This window comes from Lagopus leucura, unplaced genomic scaffold, assembly GCF_019238085.1.
Source record: "Lagopus leucura isolate 7727_CA_CO unplaced genomic scaffold, USGS_WTPT01 Super-Scaffold_100048, whole genome shotgun sequence".
NCBI lineage: Eukaryota > Metazoa > Chordata > Aves > Galliformes > Phasianidae > Lagopus > Lagopus leucura.
In genome coordinates, this window is record NW_024962294.1 from 1,779,883 (window position 1) to 1,802,831 (window position 22,949).

A 22,949-nucleotide genomic window follows, 5' to 3' on the forward strand; every position below is an offset into this window, starting at 1 on the left:
AGGAGCAGGAGCTCACTTGCTGTTTAATAAAACAGGGCATCATTTTACACCTGGCTACTGCTTAAGCTCTGCAGGACCTGGCACCTGGCACCCCTGCTGGCACTGTGTTTTCCATCAAGATACCTGAAATAACCCACACAGACAAGCCAGGACAGAATTAGTGTTGTTTTTACTTCGGTATTTAGGCATCTCATTATTGCAATCTTCAAACGTAGTTCAATAAATACAAAATTAACAAAAATGTCAATAGATCTTTATTACCTTCTATTATTTTTATTATTATTCCAAACCAACAGTGATTCCCTGGAGATGTCTGACTATAGCTCAAACATTGAATGTACACAGTGTTCCCTTATGATCTTATATTACATTTGTTTCAAGCTTATAAAAATATATATTGACTTCTCAAGTATGTATTTACAGTATATAACACGTGGTTAATGACTATCAAAAAGCAGCTGGAGGTGAACCAACGTGATCTGGACTGACTCTGCCTCGACTCCTGGCTGCAGGAAACTGCCCCAGAGAGGAGCACTGCTGGGAGCTGCCCTTCTGCCCAGGGGGAATGCAGGGCTCATTGCAGGAGGGGAGGATTTGCAGAGAGGAATTTCTCCACGATGTGCAGAGAACTCCCAAGGAGAGGCTGTGCTGTGCCTCTTCTCCCTGGCCAAGAGGAACATCTAGTGGAGACATCCTCCTTAGGAATACACGGAACAGCACAGCAAGAGGAGGCTGCGTGAGAACAGAGCGTGCTGGGAACAAGGAAGGGAACAAGATCCCAGAGGCATGTGGTGCTGATGCTGCTCAGGGTGGGATGGGGGTCTGGGGACGCCGACCTTGGTGAACTCCTGCATGACTTCAGCAGAAACCTAAAGATACCAACCCAAAATACCCATCAGCTCAGGCAGGTCACCTAGTGCTGCTTCCTCACCCTTCTCCAACCCAGTCACCTGGTGCCAATGGTGCAGGTGGGCTGAGCTCTGCCCTGTGCCCTCCTGAGCACCAGCACGATGCGTTTGGGGAGCTCTGCCCACATTGCATGGATGGGCTGAGAGCATCTCCTCTTGAGGTGTTTCCCTTGGTTGAGCAGCTGCACAACAGCATTGCTAATTAATTTAATTATAAGGCATTGAATACTTCCCCAAAGAGGAGGTTTAGAGGGCATGAGTTAATTTTGAAATCGTAGCAAGAATTTATAACTTAATCTGCTCAACTGATTATCTTCAGGGCCGAGAGAGCTCAGCTACAGGTGTGTGCTGATGCCACTTGTGAGCCATGAAGCACGGACCAGGATGGCAAGCACTCCTTGCTCCTGCCCTGGTCACAGAATGATGCTGTCAAGGAGAAACAGCTGTGAAACACCACATCCCTCAACCACAGGAAGTCAGGAAAGTAATTAAACACGGAATTTCTTTTGGGAACAGATAGAGAATGCAGTACAGGAGCCTCATTCTGCAGGGGAAACGCTTAAGAAGTGACTGAAAAATGGTCTCATTTTTAATTGAAGTACTCCAGCACAAAGCCAGCATGCAAGTGCTCAGCCATGTGGATCAAGAGGCTTTGTGAACTCACTGATGGGGAAGGATGAGGACAAGGACTGCCCCTTCCTCACCCCAACATCCCCCTCTGCCTCTGTAGGGAATGCAATCATTCCCTGCACTGGAGCTCGCCAGGTCTGTTGCTTTTGTCAGCACTGCCTTTGGTTGTAGGTTCTTAAATGACAAATAAAACCCGGGAGCATTCCCAAGGAATAACATTTAATCTGTCAGAAAGGAAACTCCACTCTCTCATCCACTTTTTGCCAAGAATTCATTGCTCTCAGGCACTTCTGTGCAGTTCTGCACGCATCCCTACACCTGATCTCACTCACCAGGCACACAGGGATCTGCACTGTCCCCTCACAGTCATGGGAACACTTGTGCAGGAGCACCCAGCACCTCCCAGCTGCTCCAAGGTGCTGCCATCAGAGATGAGCACTCATGGACTGGACTCCATGCACAGCTGTGGGCAGAGGCTTCAGCCTCCTCAGCCTCTTCAGCAGCTCCTCAGCCTCCCCCAGTGGGTCAGATGGGTGTTAGAGAGATTGGGGCACCTCCCCAGTGATTTCCCCAGTTGCTGATTGCTGTTCTTATTGCCATAATTTCATTCCTTTTTGCTAGCTTCACTTCCTCACCATTGCACTTGTGATGCTCAGAGCCCTCAGCACCTTCAAAGAATCATGCAATCATTCAGGGTCAAAAAGACCACTAGGATGATCCCAACCTTCCTGCACACTGCAGACCCAGAGAAGGCCTTCTGCATGCTCAAGGCCAGCAGTTTTCCAGACCAGGGTGCCCACCACGGCACCACATCACCCTGCACCCAGCCCATCCTACAGCCGCCTCCATGCAGGAGGGACAGGAGTGGGATCAGAAATCACGTTGGTTCAGCTCCCTGCCCAGAGAACTCTTAATATACTTTCTCTATAGATAAAATGTAAACATAACGAGCATACAAATTGCACTTGATCCTTGGGATCTGGCATTTCTACCAAATGAAGGTTTCAGTTCATAATTATTACTCTTTTGGGTGTGATATGTCTGGATGCTGGCAACGGACCCAATAACTGCAAAACCTAAAGGCAAATTAATTCTGTAAACAAACAAACAAACAAAAAATGACCTCATGGCATTAGGGAACGATGTCCAAACTGCAGGAGGAGAGCACCGAGAGCTGGTGGCAGCTCACTGCAGCTCTGCCTTCAAATGGCAAGATGAGGCAGAAAAAAAATATACTTAGCCAGCACCTTCTTGACTCCGCTTGTTGGAGTTCAGCCAAAGAGCTCTGATCTCCAATGCAATCACATTGAAATAGCTGAACAAAGTTAAATGTAGTCCTGAGCACTCACAGCCCTGGTCTAAGAAGCCAAGCCAGAGGGCTCTGAGGGCACAGCACTGTGCTGGTTTGAAGGAACCCATCAGGAATGGGGCTTTGCTGGATCCTTAAAGCAACTGTGAAGGCTGTGGGGTCAGGACAGATGTGACCTCATTCTGGGCAGGTGGGTGCCATGCCAGCCCTGCAAGCAAGCTGTGTCAGTGCCCTGCAGCTCACTGCCTTTTAGATGCATCCCCTCAGCACAGGTTAGCTGCAGAAGACCTGAATCCTACGCATACAGATTTTCAACTGCACTGAACACCTTCCACAGCACTCATTCCTTTTGTAAATCTTTGTCTTTCATCATTAATAATTCACTCGCAATACATACAGATGATAATAAAAGGCCTACAAAGCTCTGTACGAGGCTACAAAGACCCATTTAATTAACTAACTTCAAAGAATTGTTAAGCAGATGCTATTTATGCCTTCTGTCACAGATTGGGCCTGTAGCAGAAACGCCAGCGCACGAGGCACGCTGTGCAGGGCTGCTAGAAAACAAAGTGCTGTGTGCCCACCTGGAGCCCAGCAGCACCCCTGACTCCATCCCTCAGCCACGCAGCAATGCTCTGTTTCTATCTGCAGGATGGGTACCACATCCAGCTGTACCACATCCAGCTGTACCCCCCGCCTCTTTCCCAGTGGTTATTTCTATACCAGTGCCCTAAGCTATGGTGCAGTGTTGGGATTGCAGAGCAAACGCAGCTGCTGGCAGACCTCACGGGGTCTGTGTTAGAGCTGGGGGTAACCAGACCCCTCCACTTTTTCAGACTCCTAAAGATGTCTCCTACCTGCAAGGAGCAGCTTGCCACACCTCACTCCCATTGCCTTCCTGGATCTCCTGGTGCCATCACGCTCCCCCACTGCCAGCGAGGATACAGGATGCCTGCAAGACTTTGCAGGGCAAGAAGAAGGGAAAAGGGGCTAAAGGAGCAGCGGCTGCTTTAGCATCAGCCCTCCAAGGGCAGCAGGTTCCTGCTCACTGCTGCTGCTCTGTAACTCCATCCCACTTGGTGGGCTCACGCAGGGAAATGATGGACCAGGACCTGCACAAAAGGCTGAACGTGGGGCAACCCAAGGCTTCTCTACTTCCCCTCTCTTGGCTGTGGCTATCTTCATCAAAGCCTTCCATTCCCTCCTCTGAAACTGTCTTGTCAAAAGCATCTTCCAAACATTCAGCACTGCACTTTGGCAGCGAACATTTGTCTCTTGTTCACTGACAGTGGTGTCAGAATTCAGCAAGGTGACTCTGAGCAGAAGGGACATGGCTGGGACAGAGCTTCCTTCCAGCGTGCCAGATGGGCAAAGTCACCTTCCTGAAGCTGGGTGTGAGCCTCTAAAAATAAAAGCAATAAAAGCTCCTGGTGGGGTTGGTAGAAGATGTCAGCCTGTATAAAAATACCCATGGATTTCACCAGTAGGATGCTAGATAGGAAAATGCTGTCAGCTCTGGATGAAGACAGCACAGAAATGTTCATCCACCCTGTTAATCTAGTTACCATGTGAAATGGTGTCATTACAGTTTGACTCATCTTACAGAGCAGCAATGGGGAGAACCATAGCCACCCAAGTACACTGTACCTGGTGCCTGGGAACACAGCTTCCCCAGCACAGGGGATGGCATGCCCTGCCCTCTTACCACTTGGAACGACACATCTGGCAGCAGCCCACCAGATCCCACATCCCACCCAAAACTGCAAGGCTTCCGAATTTGGTCCAACATGGGCCAGCACCTCCTTCTGCTCCATTGGTCTGTGCTCCACGTCACACCTGCACACCCCTGCCATGCATCTGGATCACCTGGGCCCGCAGGGTCTGGATGCCACTCAGGATGGTCTTCTGGTGTTCTGCCTGAGTGATCCCCAGGCTCAGGACATCTCTGCAAAATACACCCCATGATCAGGGGAACAATCCTAATCTCAGCCTCCCGTGCTGGCTGCTCTCCATCAATTAGCAGCATGAATTTCAGGCCATTGGGCAGTAAGAAAGTCCCCAGTGCATTGTCCCAGCTGAACAATACCGACCTTGGTAAGGAGCTTGGGGGTGACACAAGCCCACAGCACACAACAGTTCCCAACACAGCTCCTGGATATGGAGGCCCCATGCTGCCCACAGTACCATCTGTCAGTAGATCTCTGACCCCATTCTGTATGTGGGCCAGGTAACATGCTACTGCTGCTAGAAATTACGGATTAAAATTCCAAACCACAGCTCCAAAATGCAGCAGCTGAACTGCACAGCACAAGCAACCAAAGCCAGGCCAGCGAGCTTTCAGCAGACACATTTGGGAACATCTGCCTCCTCCATTCGCCACAAGAGGCTGTAATTTAGAAACCTTACAAATTTCTGCTTAAACTGAACCCAGCAACACCAGGCTGCAGCCTAACGCTCTCACTTACTGCGCTGTCATCCTGGCCACGGACTCCAGGTAGCAGCAGCCTGCAGCAGTGAAGTTATCCCGGTACCTGCCCATCCCTATGGCTTCCAGCCACTCTCCCACAGAGCTGAACGCCGGGAAAGCCACAAAGGAGCGCTCGGTGAGGGGCACAGTGCTGCGGGACCTGCGGGCAGAAGGGAGGTGAGGGGCAAAGTGGGGACTTATGGCAGGGTCCCAGCCCCACGGGGACAGGCAGGCACCTGGTGCATGGAGGCGGCTCTGGGCTCTGCAGCATCTTGCTGAGGACGTCGTGGATGTGGGAGAATTTGGGGCGCTGGCTGCGCTCCTTCTGCCAGCAGTCCAGCATCAGCTGGTGCAACGGTGGCTGGCAGTGTGCTGGGGCAGGCAGGCGGAAGCCATCCTCCACTGCCTTCATCACCTGCACGGAAAGGCAGAGAGGTGAGGGGGATGGTGAATACAGATTGCATCAAATATGGTGAGCCATACAACGATATCAGGCACGCAGCTGGGGCACTCACATCGTGGTGGGACATGTCCCAGTAGGGTCTCTCTCCATAGGACATCACCTCCCACATGACGATGCCGAAACTCCACACATCACTGGCTGGGCTGAAGTGGTGGTACTGGATGGCTTCAGGGGCTGACCACAGCACCAGGCTCTTCCCACGCTGCCAGGCAGAAAAAGGGGAGATATGGGGCTGTCACATAGGACAGAGAGTGACACAGTGATGCCTGTGGCCATCTCATGCATCCTCTCCCCCTGCATACCACGTGCAGCTCTGACAACTCGTGCCTCCATTTATTTTAAAATGGTCATGCAATGGTATGCTGCATGGGAAGGCGAGTCCTGAAATATTAATGGCAGGGAGAATGGCTCTGGGAAAAGCTGATGGCACTTTATACATTAATATTTAACGAAAGCCATCTCAGAGCTGCACAAACACACAGCTCCTCCACCCCGGCTGCTCTCCTGTAATTAGCAGCCCTGTCCTCCACCTTTGCAGAACCCTCTGGATGCACTGGGGGAAGCAGGTGACAGACACTGCAGCTAATTGTAATTAACAGCAGAGAGACCTCAACCCCTAAGCTACCAGCTGGGCTCCTCGTGCCACGGAAAGGTTTCTCCCAAACTCTGTGGGTTGCTCAGAGCTTGGTCCCATTTCACCACATTCTCTCTAGGATGGGGATGCTTTCCCCAAGGTCTCCTTGGAGCCCATGATAAAGGCTGAAAAAATATTCTCAGAGATTTTTGCTGCTATCTGCCAGCTTAGAGATGGCAGCAAAGTGCAGCTCCTGACAGATCATGGGCTGAACCCCACACCCAGACCTTTCTCTCCCTGGCACAGCAGTGCCCAGCACTGGGGCACAGCTCCAGGTACCTGCAGCCAGCACACCTCCTTGGCACTGCCTGCACACTCCCTGCAAACAATAAGGGCTCAGCTAAGTGCACACAATCAGGGCTTTTTAAAACCTCTGTGCCCAGTTAATGCAATGCACTAACAGGTTCAGCTGTGACAGGGTGAGCTGACGAGGTGCGAGCACAAAACAAGCAGGACTTACGTTCTTAACTGAAAACTATGAACCTCATTATGAATGACAAACTAGAGCTAATGATGCCCAAGGCTGCTTGCCATGCAGAGGGGCAGATCCCCAGCCCAACACATTCCATGTCCAAATCCCATTCCAAAAGGCACCTTACCATGGTGGAGAAGATGGTCTCCATCTTATCTTCCTGCGGCCGTCTGAATCCGGTGATTTTGCAAGCCAGGCTGCTGTTCACCAGGACTTTGTGGGCAGCCAGGCTTTTGTGTATGTAACCCATCTCTGCCAGGTATTTCATGCCAGCAGCGATCCCCAGCAACATGCTGAGGAGCTGGCTGGCTGTGAGCTGGCCCTCGTGTTTCTGCAAATAAAACCAAAAAGAAGGAAAGAAAGAAAAGAGGAGGAGGAAAAGCTGGAGCTGAGCAATGCCTGCTGAAGCCTGAGCAGGTGATGGAGCCCAGCAGCCAGCACACAGCACTCACCCTGAGGAAAGAGTCCAGCACTCCGTTCCCCATGTACTCCATCACTATCATCATGGTGCTCCCTGCATGGACAGACAAGGAGCACTGCATGAATGCTACTGAAGGGGGAATGGAAGCACAGAGCACAACTCCCTGCCCTCAAACCTCCCCACCTGCAAATACAGGATGTTTGATAGATTTTCCACGTGGGATTTTTGGTCACAAACTCCACCGGTGAGGCGACGTATGTGACCAACAGGGATGGGTGAGGGAGGCTTGCTGATGGAAAGCAGCAGTGCTTTGGCACTGCTGAGCACATGCACTAAGACTCATGAAGCATTGCTGAGGGAGGAGCTCATGTTGGAAGGTGCTTCCCAGCAAAGATGTGGTTTTCTTGTTCTGAATGATCAAAACCAAGAGATGCACAGAACCCCAGCACGGTGCTGAGCTTCCTGCACCCCAACAGTGTGGCCACACAATAAGTTCTGCCAGCATTAATGAAGCTCAACAAGGGGAAGATCTGGCTAAAAGGGATGGAAATACAATTGGCAAGAGGAAATCAGGTGAAGAGCTTGTCCTCATTTCTCCAGCTGTCCTGGAAAGCCTGTTACAAAGTCAAGCACTTTCTTCAGAGGTCGTGATATGGGCACAGACTCACATAACACAGACTTATCCAAGAGCAGGACAAGATGCTCCTGCGGAGTCTGTGTCTCTTAACACAAAGAAATCATTTCAAATAAACACATTACTTAGAGAATTACACAAAAGCAGCCAGACTCAGGGCAGAGATACTTCCTTGTGTCCTGAAGGGCTGCTTCAAGTCACCACATGTGCTCACATGCCTTTGGATTTACACCCATACCCACTTAACACAGAGCAGCTCACTGCACACTCCCATGAGGGCTGGGAGCAGTTGGCCTCATCTGTTTCACCGACACCACCTCCCTCTAATTTGCTTTTATTAAAAGCACACTGTTGTACTGCTAAGCCAGTCCTACTCCTCGGATTTATTAATCTAGCTGTAAGCACTTTATTAATCATCAGAATGCTAAAATAGCTAACACTTGATTTTCAGAGAACAACAGCATTGCACTCACAGCACCACGGCATCTCCAAAGCATCAGCTTGAGCACACTGCCCAAAATCTGCAGTGCATCACCAACATCAGCATCCTTGCACTTTGTCAGAGGGCAATCAGGCTGTCGTCGCCCCCTGACACCACAGTGCTGCTGTGAAAGGTTCCAGCACTCCTTTCTGTGCTTCTCCAGCAGCACAAGGCATTTCTTGAGTACAAAGTACCTGGCTCCATCATTTCCATGCTGATGGAGTTCCAGAGACCATTGGCATTGTGCTGTGCAGGGCACTGTGGGTCAGCAGCACGGCTGCCACCATGCATAGACACTCCTACATGGGAACATTGTCTGGAAAAAGGAAAGAAAGGTGCAGAAATGCCTTGCATGGTAAAACTACAGACTGGTTTGCACACTGTGCCTTCATCAGGCAGTGCTGACGTTGTGCCTCCTGCAAAGATGTTGGATCAGCCCTGCACGAAGGGCGCTGCACGCAGGGTGACTGCATGGCCCCTGAACCCTGCAGGCTGCTGGAGGAGCCACAAGCACAGCATGCAGGCAGGGCAGGGCATCCACGCTCTGCAACCTTACTCTCCAAAGTGAGGAAGGAGCAAACTGGGATTTGGGGGCTGAAAACGAGAGGACAGATGGTAAAGCCACCTTAGGTTGAACATATTGAAAAAAAAGTTTACGTATATACACACACGCATGCATAACAATTGAAATGAAAACGCCATCCTACACAGAAATCCCTTGCAAACGCACTGCAACAGCCAGCACTCGCCAGCAGATACAAACAGGGTGATAACGCAGCACAGAGGTGGGTTTTGCTCAGTCCCTCCGTGAAGCACAAAGCCCAACACTGCCCCATGCAGCCCCTTTACCTCTGGTGATGACTCCCTCCAGCCGGATGACGTTGGTGTGGTCGAACTGACCCATGGTGCACGCCTTGGCCAGGAAGCAGCGCTGCTGCTTGGCAGAACAGCCAGCCCGCAGTGTCTGGATGGCCACCGGCAGCTCCCGCTTGCTGGGCAGCTTCAGGCAGCCCCGGCAGATCTCTCCAAACTCTCCTGTATGGCACAAAGAGGGTAAGCAGGATCCCCACTGGGGCATCCCCACGTTCCCAGATGGCTCCTTGCCGTAGCTCGCACATCGCTTGCACCAAACCTTTGTTATATTTGCAGACCGTGAAGGAAGGAGCGCTGTGCAAGGGTGATGCTGTCACAGTGTGCTCTAAGACAATTTACAGCACCCACTTAAAGCAGAAGGCAGCAGTCCTGAAGGATTTCCCTGTAGGAGTTACCTCCTTTGTTTTGGGAACACACAGTGCAGCTCTCCAGCACAAGCCAGGAGCCTCACTGCACCCACAAGACAGACCTTCCCATCATTAACCAGAGGATTTGCAAGACCTTAGCCATGCACAGAGCCTTGCCTGGATGCAGCTTTCCCCCTGCTGTCCTCTGTGCTGCCTTCCCTGACCCCACACAAGTTCTGCATCAGCACATGAGACTAAAAAACACAAATGCAATGCCTCTTCTTTCTCAGTCTCCAAGCTACGTTCTCACAACGCTCTGCTCAAGGGCATATTGGACACTTCTCCATGAGAAGATCAATCCCAGCCACCACGCTCACACTCTCTGGCTCCAGCCCCTTCTGCATCCAAGCATAGCTCTGCTTTGTGCAGCAAAAAAAGCACAGCAGGACCTGGAGCATCCAAGCAGCACCTGGGGTTGAGCACCCCGCTCCTCACAGCCACGTGCTCAGAAACAGGAGCTACCCAACTGATAGCAAAAGGCCAATATTGGCTTTACAGCAAAAAAAAAAAGAGTAGATCTGAAAAGCTTTATCGATCTGAAAGCCAGGTGCTTGTTAGGTCAGCAGCGAGACTAATGCACTCTTAAATTCTTTATATTTAAACATCTCCCCAACTAATTTCTTTCTTGATCTTCTCAAACACCGATCTGTTTCTGGAAGCGATGTGGGACTGCGGGCCCAGCAGCACCCAGATGACTTCTGCTGCTCCTTCCATCACTGCCCTCAGAGCTGGAGGGCAACCCCCACCCCCAAATCTTCTTACTCTGCAGCTGAATTTATCTTTAGGGGAAAAAAAGAAAAAAAAATGACAAAGAATGATCGTGTTTCCCGTGTTCTGGTGCACATTAGCAGTTAAAGCTCTAGGGCCCAGCGTGGGGATTTTAATTTGCTTTTAAGTTTTAGGCACCGACGGTGATGAAAATCAATAAATCATTAAGTTCACATATTTATAAATAGCTCCTGTGCTGCTGTCATCCTGCCCAGATGCAGATCACTGCTGATGCCTCTGGTGCACGCCTCACTCTGCTGGCTGTACATAGTGCCACAAAACAAAGCAGAAGGGGAAATCCAGCTGCAGGACAACACACCAACCCCATGCCCAGAGCTGTGGGAAGGGATGATGGTGATGGAGGGTGAGGAGCTGCCCAGGACAGCATTGGCAGGCAGTGGCCAAGCAGGGGATGATGCATAGGGACACAGTGTTAGAGGCCATGGGGGAAACCTGCCTGTCCCGATGATCCTCTCGATTTTAATACTGGCATTATCCAGCTCTTTGGCAAAGAGGTGCACAGCCTGCATGGGATCTTCACAAGTGTCCGGGTCAATGTAAGTCCTCCTGGTCGGTATTTTAACTGCAGCAAAGGAGGGAAATACACAGAGCTAACAAGAGCGACGCCGTGCTCCCCAGGCTCTGCTCTGCACAGAAACCCCCCATGGGCAGCATAAAGATCAGGAGAGAGAAGTCCCAGCGCATCCCAACAGCACGTGGGCACCTGAAATGCTCCAGGGAGCAGAAGAGCCTGTGTGTGCCGAGCAGGCATCGAAGAAATCCATTCCAACGTTGGAATTTCCTCATCTGTAAAATGACTGCTGCTCAGTCACCAGGAAGAGCCCCAGAAAACAGCGCTGCGTTCTCCAACAGCCATTTATGAAAAAAGCTGATGGAATAATTCATGTGACCCAGGGATTGCCAAGAGCATCCCCGCCCCCTGGGCACACCAGTGCCCTGCTAGAGGATGGCAGCTGCTGAGCCCACTGCCCACAGAGAGCATCGCTGTGCTCAGCCCTGCGCTGGGTAATGTGAATGGGAACACTTAACATCAAAGGGGTCAGGGCTGCATGGTGGAGAGTTGGGTTATTAACAGCAATTAATTGCAGTAAATATGGGGACCCCACTGGCCATACTAACCATGCTGGCCAGACTGCACTTACAGTGGAAGTAAAGCTCCTCGTCTCCATCCTGGCTGGCTTTGCTGTACCCACACTGCCTGCAATGAGAATTAGGATACGTGTCATTGCCTGGGGCAGCCTCCCATGGGGCACAAAAGTCAACAGAGCCCAGTGCCCATGCTTAGAGCCAGTGCTGCCCAGAGAGCTGTAGGTGCCCCATCCCTAGAGGTGCCCAAGGCCATGGATGGAGCCCTGAGCAGCCTAAGCTGGTGGGGGCAGCCAGCCCAAGGCAAGAGGGTTGGGACTGGATGACTTTAAGGTCGTTTCCAACCTAAGCCATTCTATGAGCCTGTGGCTCAAGGAACAGCTTTGGACAGCCACCAACTCACTCACCTCCTCCAGACCATCATGCCAACCACCATGGACACCAGCACCGTCAGCCCTGCGATGGCCACCACTATGATGATAAGGACAGGATTCTGCTCATTTGAGGCCACTGTCACTGCCAGGAGGGAAGCAGAGCCATCAGCATCATGCCTGGGGCACGTCCCATGTCCCACACCTCTCTGTGCCAGCCTGTGTCCTCCAGTAAGGCTGGGGATGACCCGCCTGCAGAGCCAGGCTGCTTCTCCCCATCCTCCCAACAATTCACACCCTGGGTCAGGACACCACTTAATACTGAGCAAAGGATCCAGCTTAGTAAGGGGGAGGGGGAGAACAACAGTTTAAAATTGATGGCTATCCCACTGTTTTCCATTCATCCTTCCCCCTTCCTGCTTTTGCAAACAGGGGTATTAGAAAGCTACATTCTATATAAAATTTTCATTGGCTTCAATTCATTCCAAAAATGTCTTCTGTGTGGTAAATGGATGCAATTTAAAGCCCTGTTAAACACAATCTGTGCGAGTCGTACTGAGCCAGCCATCTCAGGGCTTTCATTTCCAGCCAGGGTGGGTTATTAAACTGAAACCCTACCATCTCTCCAAGCCCACTTTTAGTCAGTGAAATAAGATGCTTCTGGACTATAGTTATGAATGGAAACTGTGAAAAGTAAAACCCAGCAAATAACACCGATGCTGGCTGACTCAATCCAGCCACAGGATGGAGAAGTGCCTGAGAGCCAGGGGGCAGCGCGTGGAGGCAGATGCCCCATGTGTTGGGCAGGCACCCAGGGCCAGAGCTGTCTCTGAACTGCTCCTGTCCCCTGAGGCAGCTGCCCATACAGATCATTGCCCCCACTGCCACTACACCATGCTCCCTTCTAGTGTTTGTTTGCAATTGTCTTGCAAACAGGACAATGCAATTAAAAATAAGCCTGGAACAGGCTGCCCAGAGAAGCTGTGGCTGCTCCGTCCCTGGAGGTGTTCAAGGACAGGTTGGATGAGATCCTGGGCAGCCTGGTCTGGTATTAAATGTGGATGTTAGAGGCCCTGCATGCAGCAGGGGGTCGGAGCTTCATGATCCTCAAAAGTCCCTTCCAACTCAAGCCATTCTATGATTCTAAGTCCTGGGAAGAACCTGCTCTGAGATTCAGCCTTCACATGCAAGACTCACACTCAGCCAATGTCTCCACTTCAATGCTGGGGCTGTAGTTGCCGTAGTCCTGCGAGGAAGATGTCCGGATTTGGAAAATATAGAGGGTGCCAGGCTTCAGGTTATTGACTGTCACGGCTGTTGAGGTGGTTTTCACAGTTGAGTAACTTCGATCTCTTTGATCCTGTGAAATAAAGAGTTGCTTGAGGTCAAAAGGGACCAACGGCTGCACCACAGAGTCCCACTGTCACAGCCGTGGGGGCCCCCCCCCCCCCCTCCCATCAGCTCTCACCAGCACAACCCAGCAAACAGGCAGCCTTCACCAAAAAGGCAACTCTTACCTGATCTTTTGGCCATTGAAATTACACGGATAGGTCACGTGAAATGGCAGCTAGAATCAGACAAGGCGCTATGAAGAGAGGCAGAGGGCAGAGGGGTGGGGAGGACCCCAGCACGGCTCCTGGGGATTCTATCCACCTGCCCAACAACATGCAGATTCCTCTGTGTGACAAAGGGAGGTGGCATCAAGCACAGCACCCACGACTCAGCGTGCATTCAGGGCTGGGGATGGCACCACCAAAAGGATTTTCTGCTGGATGCACTCCTCGCCTTGCATCTCCATCACTAAAGTATGGCTTTAAAAGTGCAGATTAGGAACCAAGTTGATTTTCCTGTCAGCATCAAGAGCCTCATTCCAGCGAGTAATTGCTAAACTACAGTTTAAATTCTCCACCCAAGCAGGATGTCTCCTCGTTGCACATACCCTGAGTATCTTGTTGCTGCAGCCCATTTGCAAAGGAATTACCGTATTACTCTCAGCATTCGCCCTCCCCCACAGATTCCTCCTTTCAAATCTATCAGATGCTGAAAATCACATTAATATGAATCAGCTTCAAGGTAGCTTGTTTCTAAATACAGAATGCCAACGTGTCACCTGCACAGTTTGCTTGACATGCAATCAGTTTCATAACGAGCCTGAGCACACGCAGATAAGGTAATTTGCGGAACTGTGTCATAAAATGCATTTATTTTGATTTAGAGCTTTGTCTCTGCTCTCTGCCCACTGGTACCTCTTCTAAAATTCTCATCCTGCTGTGTCTGTCAAATAACAGCTATTTTTTGAATTAAGAGGCTGTCATAGAAATGTTTGCTGGTGGGCTTTCCAGCTTGCAAGGCCACTCACGGCTTACTGAAGTCTGGGGCGTGTGGCACTTGATCCTAAACCAAAGACCACTGGTCCAAAACTTCCCAAAAGAGCAGGCAATGAACGTAGGTGTCACCTCTTCACAGCTCAGGAAGCACTACATGGTTTATAGTTCCTGTCTAGCTGGGTGATGGCAAGCACCCAAAGCTCAGATTTCTATTCTTGAAAAAAAATCCATCCAAAGAATGAATGAATGCAAGTTATTGGCTTTACTCTTCTTCCCAGGGAGATGTCAACATTAGGACTGGAAGAAATCTAGCTGAACAGATGGGAACAAAAAAAAAACACCAAAAAACCACCCTAATTAAAATAAACCCTCCAAACAACCCAAATTTCCAAAAACTTACATAAGCAGATTTCATAAGGCTGGTGGAGAGGAAAAGCCTTTACAAGCACCCACTGGAAGCGCTTCTGCCAGTCCCAGGTGCCAGTAAAACCCTCAGCATGCATTCACATCCCTTACTGTCCACCACTGAGCCATAGGGTGCTGAGGAGCAGAGCCTCACGGGTGCTGGTTCCACCCCCAGAGCCATACCTTCTCGTAGTACTTGACCTCATACTCGGTGCTGTTGGTTGGGAAGCCTGGCTCCTGCCACGACAAGGAGATGCTCTTCTGCTCGACTTTATCGGTGCGGATGTCAGTGACAGGAGTTGGCACTGGAAGGGCAGAGGGGAAAGCAGGGGGTGATGGCTGACGCAGAGCATCCCTCTAAGCCCCCAGCAGCCACCCCACAGCAGAGCCTGCCCACCTGGGGACCCTGCCAGCAAGTCTGGGGCACTGCAGTTACCAACAGCCACATTAATAGCTAGGAGAGCATGAGTTAGAGGGGGTTTTACCACTGTCCTCACATTCGTGGTCACTTTGTTTCTGCTTTTGTCCTCTGATGCCAAAGTAAAAGCTTTTAATAATCTGAATGGCTGAAGAGCATTCATCTTGTGCAGTTTGTGGTTTCCTCTCTCTGAATCAGGACTGAAACAGGGCAAACTCCAAGCTGGTGATCATCCAAAATACAACTGCTTTGTGATCTGGTCAGCTAGCAAGGCTCTGTCCTAAAAGAAGCAAAAAGCCCTGATTGCACCCTCTGCCACAGTGCTGCAGGTGTCAGGTGCTCTGTGCCTGCTGCTAATGGTGTGTGGGAGCTGCAGGACACTTTGAGACCCCCAGCACTGCCCCACTCACAATCCCATCCCATCCCAACACTGGGAGTCGGGCAGAGCTGCCCTCCCTGCCTGCTGCCACCACTTGAGCTGTGCTCCAGAAGCTGCCTGGTTATTTCTGATCAGCACACACTGCATGCTGCATCGTCCTCCTTGGCATTTCTGCTCCTGGTTAGCTCACCTCCCTGTGCAGGCAGCTCCTGCTTTCACCATACCATATCCTGCCCAGAATAGCTGCAGCTCATCCCAATGCCCAGACTAGCAAACATACTGCAGGTTCTCCAGCGGCTCCAGCTGCATCACAGGAGCTCACCAAGGAAGCAATGCTCCCCCTGAGTCAGGAGCAGCACTGCTATGATGCTCAGCCCAAGGCAGCGCCCACCACTCACTGGGCAGCAGCAGGGAGAAGGTGGGAGATGCTGTGACAGCAGTGGCTCTGATGCTCTTTAAGACAAGAAATGTTCTAGTAGGGAAAACATAATGTGAAAAATGCTTCTGTTGGATCTCCTCATTCTGGATTGATCAGAAAGCCCAACCTCCCCAGGCCAAGGATCACACCACAGCAAAGGGTCTGCAGCAATTAATCCAACACCTGCACACGGCAGCACAGGGAAAGCTGTGCAGGGAATTGGCTGCTCTCAGCCCGTGCTGCTTCTCCATCAAACCAGGACACGCGCTGAGCCCTGACTGCTCCACCAGGACTCCTGCAGAGAGGAACAAGTCCCTGGAAAGTAAACTTAAGTATCTGTGAAATTTTGTATTTATGACTTAGCTCATTAATCTCCACTGCAAAAGAACGTCCTGCTGATGTTTTATTCATGATGATTTGTTCCTTGATTCCAAGTCCTCTCAGCTTCTTCTGAGAGCACGAGGATGCAGAATACAGCTGGGCGCTCCGAGGGCATCAGGCTCAGCCCTTGCACACTGCTTATCCCCCACTGCCTAAATGTGGGTTGATATTTTAAGGAATAACCCCCTGTGTCCACACACACTGGCCCCAGAGCTGACCTTTAAGGGCATATCAAATTGTTCATGCATAAAGAAGGAGGAGCACAAAGCAAGACAAGAAGTTTGGCAGCAGCCCTGCCGGTGCATGCTCCCAAAGCCAGCCTGGGCTTTGCTCCTGTAAAGGGAGCTAAGTGCCCCTTGCTGTGCTATATGATCCCCATCAATAAGATATCACACAGATGTCTGCCTGTATCTCTGAACCCAGCAAACAGACTGAGAAAACATGAACAAGCTTCTCCTGACTGTTAACAGAGCCATCAGGAGAAATCATGCCCACCGAGTGCCTCACTGGAGAGCAGCACACGTGGAACATGCCAGCAAAGTGAGCACCAGCCTTCACCATGCTTAAAAGGGATTAAAGAAAATCACACAGACTATAAAGCATTTCACACTGTGGGAAAAGAAAAAAAATAAATAAATAACACAACTATGTTTCCCATCAATATTTTAAGCTTCCCTAATGTTGTCTCTATTCTGAAAAAGCAAACTTTAAATTATTCAGCGCTCTGCCTGGTTTTATAAACTCCACTCCATTGCATGTGGGTGTGCTCCTCTCCAGTAACTGGTGGGGCAGCAGTGATGGCACAAAGGTGCTGTGCCCTGAGCACCCCAGGTGTCTAAGCAGGCATCCAGAGGGGACGTGGATGCTCTGAGGACAGATGGACGATGGGTTTGCAGCCCATTGACTGATATTAGTATTAAGAAATGAGCTTGAATTCTCCAATTTAAGTGTCCATTCTGTACCCATTAATTACACAGTAATTCAGTATCGCTCCCTGCGAGCAGCAGATCGGGCTCAGGAGATGAGTGCTGCCAAACCTACAGCTGCAGCACGGGTGAAGGTGATGCCCAGAGTCAGAGACAGTGAGGAGAGATGGAGTCAGAGCACAGGAGTGGGAGATCTCCACCTGGGCAGAGCTCGAGGTGCACAGAGACACAGGGAGATGCTACAGCTGACAGAGAGCAGCTCTGCTCTGCTGCAAATCACTTTTCTTCTCCACCCCACGATGCAATCAGTCACCCCAGGGCCCTGATTAGTGCAATCAGCTGCTGTGATAGAGCCAAGACAAAGCCCAACCGACTGCAGGGTCACTCAGCAGAGCAGAAGCAGCAATTTGCACCTGTTAATTCCTGTGAACTGGCAGCACAAGCTGCAGATCCAGCATCTGAGGTGCCTGGGTAGTTGGAACTGCCTAAACACAGGGCAAAGCACTGAGACTCTCACAGAGCAGGGAGCTTCCAAAGCAGCCCATACTCAAGCTGCTGCAAGGCTCCAATGCCACCACTGCAGGCAGCAAAGTGTGGGGAAGCCAAAGGAGCAGCAGCAATGTGCACACAGAGCAGCTGCTTCAAAGCACCTCATTCAGCAAAAAGCACTTCCCAGTCTCAGAGAGCAGAATGCATTCCGGCACTGGCTGCATTATTAATCTGCAACAGATTTAAAAGCCCTTTAAGACAGGAGCTGATCCCTGCCAGGAATACAAATGACATTGTCCCACGCTGTACATTTACATAGCTGATGTTGATCTGCTCCTGCAGGTAAACAGCTCCGTTCTCTCCTCAAACACTTTTGTTTAGTCCCATGCTGGGGCCAGATTAGAAAAAACACGGTATTAATTTTGCCTCCTGCAGACTAAACAGCATCTTCTCTTTTTCCTCACAAATACAATGAGCAACTGCTAATTCCCTCTTGTGAATGCTGAAGGGGAAGGGCAGCGTGAAAGATGCACTTAGAGCTATATTTAGAGGAGCTGGGATCTGACAGCTAAATAGGGTCTTGTTTCTTTGTTTAATTTTTCCTCTGAATCTGCATATCTCCAGCCAGAGCTTTCCTGATGCTGCCAAAGACATCCCCAAGACCATCATATCGCAGCCATGAAAGGAGCTGCCTCTGCTCCAGGCATCCCTGAGGCCTTGCTCTCTGCTTATCTCTGGCCCCGCTCAGCACTTTGGTGATGGATTTGAACAAAGGGCCCCAGCACACGGGGAGCAGCTCCAGCCTGGGCAGGGACACCTTCAGAAGCAAAACACTCGAGGGTTTCAAGCAGTTTCCTAAACCTCAGCTGCTGAGCTAAATCTGTGCCACCATCTGCATCCGGAGGCTTGACAGCTCGACAAGAGACACTGATTTTGAGCAGATTACAAGATTAATTATGCCGTATTCTTTATGCATACTTCAATTCCTTCAGGAATACACAGCGTGGAGTAAGGGGGTGAGATTCCCACTTACCCAGATAAAAACTTGCATCAAACAGACTTACAGATTTGGCACAGGCTGGCACCACGGACTTGTTGCCGTGTTCCCTTTGGAGCACAGGGACCTTTTGCCTCAGGCTCTGCCCCACCACCCACATGGGAACCTCTGCAGCAACCTCTCATTATCAGCTATAATTAAGCTCCCATCGTCCCCAGCATACGCACTGCTGGTTCAGGACTAACCTGAGCTTTGGGATGGCTCTTCCCAGCCCTAAATTCCTCCCTGAACGGCCATGGCCCTAATGTGGAGTGACACCTCTGCTAAGGGCGGTCTGTGGCACAGCATCCACTGAGCGGATTCACAGAAATTGGGATAGGAGAGAGAGCAACAACACAGGCAAAACCATTTGATCAAGTGGTGGGAAAATTATTTATAACAAGATCAAAGTTTAATCCTTTCTGATGAAATTGTTGGCCAATTCCTGCCAAGAGGTATGTGAGGATCATCTGTCTCCATTAACCGTGGCTTGGCAAAGGGCTTTCATGCAAATTAATAACGTAGCCACAGAGGAGCAGACAAGGACACAACAAGGCAGTGCTGCACAGCCCCAGGACCACGACAGCAGCTTCCCCTCATGCTAAGGGAACTAGAATGGGTCCAGAGGGGACCGTGAGGATGCTCAGAGGGTTGAGAGCTGTCGTGCCCCATCCCTGCAGGTGCCTCTAATGCTATAATGGGATGGTAAAAGCAGGGTGGTAAAGTCTTTGACTACGGTAAACAAGAATGAGGCCAAATGCAGCAGCCATGAGTGCAGAAATGAAAGAAAAGAGCTGCTTATCTTTGGAAGGCCTCAGGTAGGCAAGGATCTCCATCAACAGATGCCCCCACCTCCACTGCCAATCCTTAAATGAGGTCTGGGAAGGGGTGGATCCTGGCTTCACCCCTTCAGTCACTGAGCTGCATTGCATGCACCTGAGCTCCCCTGGGCTGGCCCTGCCTTTTCACCAGGTGCTCCATCACTGTTTCAGGTTGTGACTTAGCATTTCCACTACAGTGCCCAAGGCCACAGATGGGACCCTGAGGGGTCAGCCAGCCCAGGGCAGCGGGAACTAGACAGGCTTTAAGGTCCCTTCCAACACAAGCCATACTGTGAATGTATTCTATGATTCTATTATACGATAAAGTAGATAATTACAGTCAAAAATCTTGCTGTGGACCAGCACAGAGAAGAGATAAAATAATTTTGGTTTCCAAAGGATAACCAATATTCAAAGAGTCCTTTTATAAGTGGCACATCTCTTTGAATATGCTTCCCATGAGCTGCAAACCCAACCTACAGCTGCTCGAAGGAGTTGTGACTCCCAGCCCAGGTTGTCCCCAGCCACTCCCCAGAGTGCCTTTGGGATCAAGGAGAGCAGCAGGTGCCACAAACAAGCCAGGAACCCGCAGCACACGTCACATCCCCACCCCACCAGTACCTGCAAGCCCAGTGGAGACGTTGACCTCAGCGTAGGGCTGTCCTGCCAGCGGGCTGCCAGCCGAGACGCCATTGAGGGCCACCACGCGGATGGTGTAGTTGGCGTGGGGCAGCAGGTTGACCAGCGTAACGGTGCGCTCCACCAGTCCCGTCTGCTGCGGCACGAAGCCCACACCATTGCCACACTGCTCGCAGCCACCCCTCGGCGCCGGGCAATGGCTGCACCACAGGCTGTAGGTCAGGTCACTGCGGCCGCCCGCGTCAGCAGGAGCGCTCCAACGCAGCACCAGCGAGGAACGCCGCAGGCTGTACACCAGGTCCCTTGGGGCAGATGGGGGGCCTAGGAGGAGAAGGGTAGCCATGTGCCTGAGGTTGCTCAGGGCTCCTATTGGTAGGGCTTGGGGACGCAGGTGGTGACGGAACAAGGCCTGGGTTCAGGCAGCTGCCCCACAGCAGCTCACAGGATGGGAATGCAGGACATAGGACTGCACAGTGGGCTTCTCTTTGGAGGAGCCTCCCACTCGCATCCAGCCACAGCTCACACAAGGTGTGAGGAGCACCCACAGCACCTCTCCCTGCCATCCAACCCATGCCTGAGCTTCTCAGTGCCAAGCAGGCACTTCTACCCCATCCATCACTAAAGGAGCTGAGGTCCAATCCAATTAACTAGAGGCCAACTAATTAAAATCCGCAAACTACATTGAACAACTAACTGCCCTAGTTTTACCAGTGAGTGCCTACATGTCTGACCACATGTGGGATGTATTGAACCCCCCACTCCCATGGAACAAGGAGAGCCCATCGCCCTCCCCAGGCCCAGCCCTCCTTGATGCTACAAAGCTGCTGTTTCAGTGAGACATACGTGTGCAGGAGGCAGACAGAGGGTCTGACGGGGACCTGGAGTAGTTCTTCTGGCAGGAGCAGAAGGTGGAGGCTTCCTCATGTGTGAAGCTGTGCTCAGGGCAAGGAGAGCAGAGAGGGAGGCGGAGGGAGAGCTTGTAAAATCCTGGAAGGCATGCTGGAAAGAGAGAAAGGGAGTTATTGAAAGAACAGCACAAACAGAACAGGGCCACAGCTGGTGACTGCACCATCCTGCTCCCTAGGCTTCCTCTGCCTGTTGCTGGCCAGAGGACATCACCCTCCAAGCTCCTTGCTGGGATCCTGGCACCAAGGGAGATGTCCATTTGGTTAGACCCAGAATGGACATTTTGATGCTGTCACTTGGTGCTGGTTCCTCCAGGGCTGTGGAACCCTTTCAGTGGGGTGTGGATGCACTGAAAGAATGATGGCTATTGGCAGGACATCAGCCAGAGTGATGCTGGAAGCTACAGAGGGATTTGGAGGAGGAGGTGGCTGCAGAAAAATATGGGATACAGAAAGCACACAGTTTAGTGGTCAGTGCCAGGCGAGCAGAGCAAAAGGAAGTGGGAGTCACAGCAAGACTTAGCACCAACCCAAAAAGGGCAGATCAAGAAGCTGGAGAACTCATTGGCTACCAGAGCTACAAAGCTGTGCACGAGGCCACGTGCTGGCAGCCGTGGTGCCATCACTGCAGATTGACAGCAGCCACTGCAGCCACTGGGGTATGTACTGAAGTCAAACAGCAGCAGTAGCAATTTACTTTTACAGGCCATACACACAGGCTGCCTTTACCCTTTGGAAAGTGTCTTTGATATTCAAACAAGAAAGTGGTTCATCTGCTGGTCGAGGAATTGCTTGATCCTGACCACAGTCTGCGCAGTGCACAACCTACCAACCCCAGCAGGACACCTAGGAGCTACTTCTGCATGAAAGACACATTACTTCACAAGAAACAACAACAAAAAAAAAACAGGCTGTAAAACCCCACAGAGCAGTTCACAATAGCTTCACTTTAGCCCTAAAACAACATCTGAAAAAGCAGCAGCCTGCAAACAAATACATTCTGCTTGGCTTCATCTTCTTGATGTGGGGCTGCTGTCTGCTGCCCCTCCATCAGCTCCCTGAGCATGCAGCCTTGTGAAGTCCCCACACAAACAGCTCCCCAAGCAAAGTCCCCTCTCTCATCACTTTTAAGGAGTTGGCTGCTGAGACTGTTCCTTTTAATGAAAATTATTCCACTGCACTCCGGTTCATTACTTTTTCTCATGACACAAAACTGGCAGCTCAGGCTGTGATCTGAGGACAAAGCACCAGGCACAGCACCGGGGCAGAGAAGACTTGCATGGGATGCTGAAAATGGGTGAATGTTTACAGGGGACTTTACTTCACTGCCGTTAAATAAATCCATCTTGCTGTGATTGCATCTTGCTGTAGGTGGGATTGCTTTGTCCCAGCACACGGACAACCAGCTGCGGGCAGAGCAGCAGCACAGGGAGATTTCTGCTTTCTCTTATGTCACAAAAGCAGCCTTTCAAGAGTCACCTGAAAGCTTTGCTCCTTTCCACACAAGGTCTCTGTCACACAGTGCAAGCAGATAGAAAGCAGAAGGTTTGGCCACCCCAAGCCTATTCCAGTTGTGCCCAAGCAAGGGGTTTCCTGGTATCTGGAATGAAAATCAGCATTTGCCAATCATAGAATGGCTTGGGTTGGAAGGGACCCCAAGGATCATTAAGTTCCAGCCCCCTGCCACAGGCAGAGCCACCAACCTCCAGATCTGATACTGGACCAGGCTGCCCATGGCCCCATCCATCCTGAACACCTCCTGGGGTGGAGAACCCACAACCTCTCTGGGCAGGACTCAATGTTGCTTTTCTATACTAAAGATGAAAACCAGTAAAAATGGAGAATCAGAAAAGAAAAGCC

The 22,949-nt window shown here is 50.9% G+C and overlaps 1 protein-coding gene across 1 annotated transcript in view; it reads right to left on the reverse strand.

The window, feature by feature from the left end:
• Window positions 1–267: 267 nt before the first annotated feature.
• Window positions 268–22,949, reverse strand: part of EPHA10 (EPH receptor A10) — a 34,708-nt gene continuing 12,026 nt past the window's right edge. The window contains exons 4-17 of the mRNA XM_042885181.1: window positions 21,028–21,183; window positions 20,167–20,505; window positions 14,861–14,982; window positions 13,143–13,305; window positions 11,982–12,090; window positions 11,631–11,686; window positions 10,925–11,050; window positions 9,269–9,454; window positions 7,336–7,397; window positions 7,011–7,214; window positions 5,830–5,979; window positions 5,551–5,729; window positions 5,313–5,474; window positions 268–4,792 (exon numbers count right to left, since the gene is read on the reverse strand). Coding sequence (XP_042741115.1) covers window positions 4,678–4,792; window positions 5,313–5,474; window positions 5,551–5,729; window positions 5,830–5,979; window positions 7,011–7,214; window positions 7,336–7,397; window positions 9,269–9,454; window positions 10,925–11,050; window positions 11,631–11,686; window positions 11,982–12,090; window positions 13,143–13,305; window positions 14,861–14,982; window positions 20,167–20,505; window positions 21,028–21,183 — 2,129 coding nt within the window. The 3' untranslated portion in view covers window positions 268–4,677. The remainder of the gene's footprint in view (window positions 4,793–5,312; window positions 5,475–5,550; window positions 5,730–5,829; window positions 5,980–7,010; window positions 7,215–7,335; window positions 7,398–9,268; window positions 9,455–10,924; window positions 11,051–11,630; window positions 11,687–11,981; window positions 12,091–13,142; window positions 13,306–14,860; window positions 14,983–20,166; window positions 20,506–21,027; window positions 21,184–22,949) is intronic.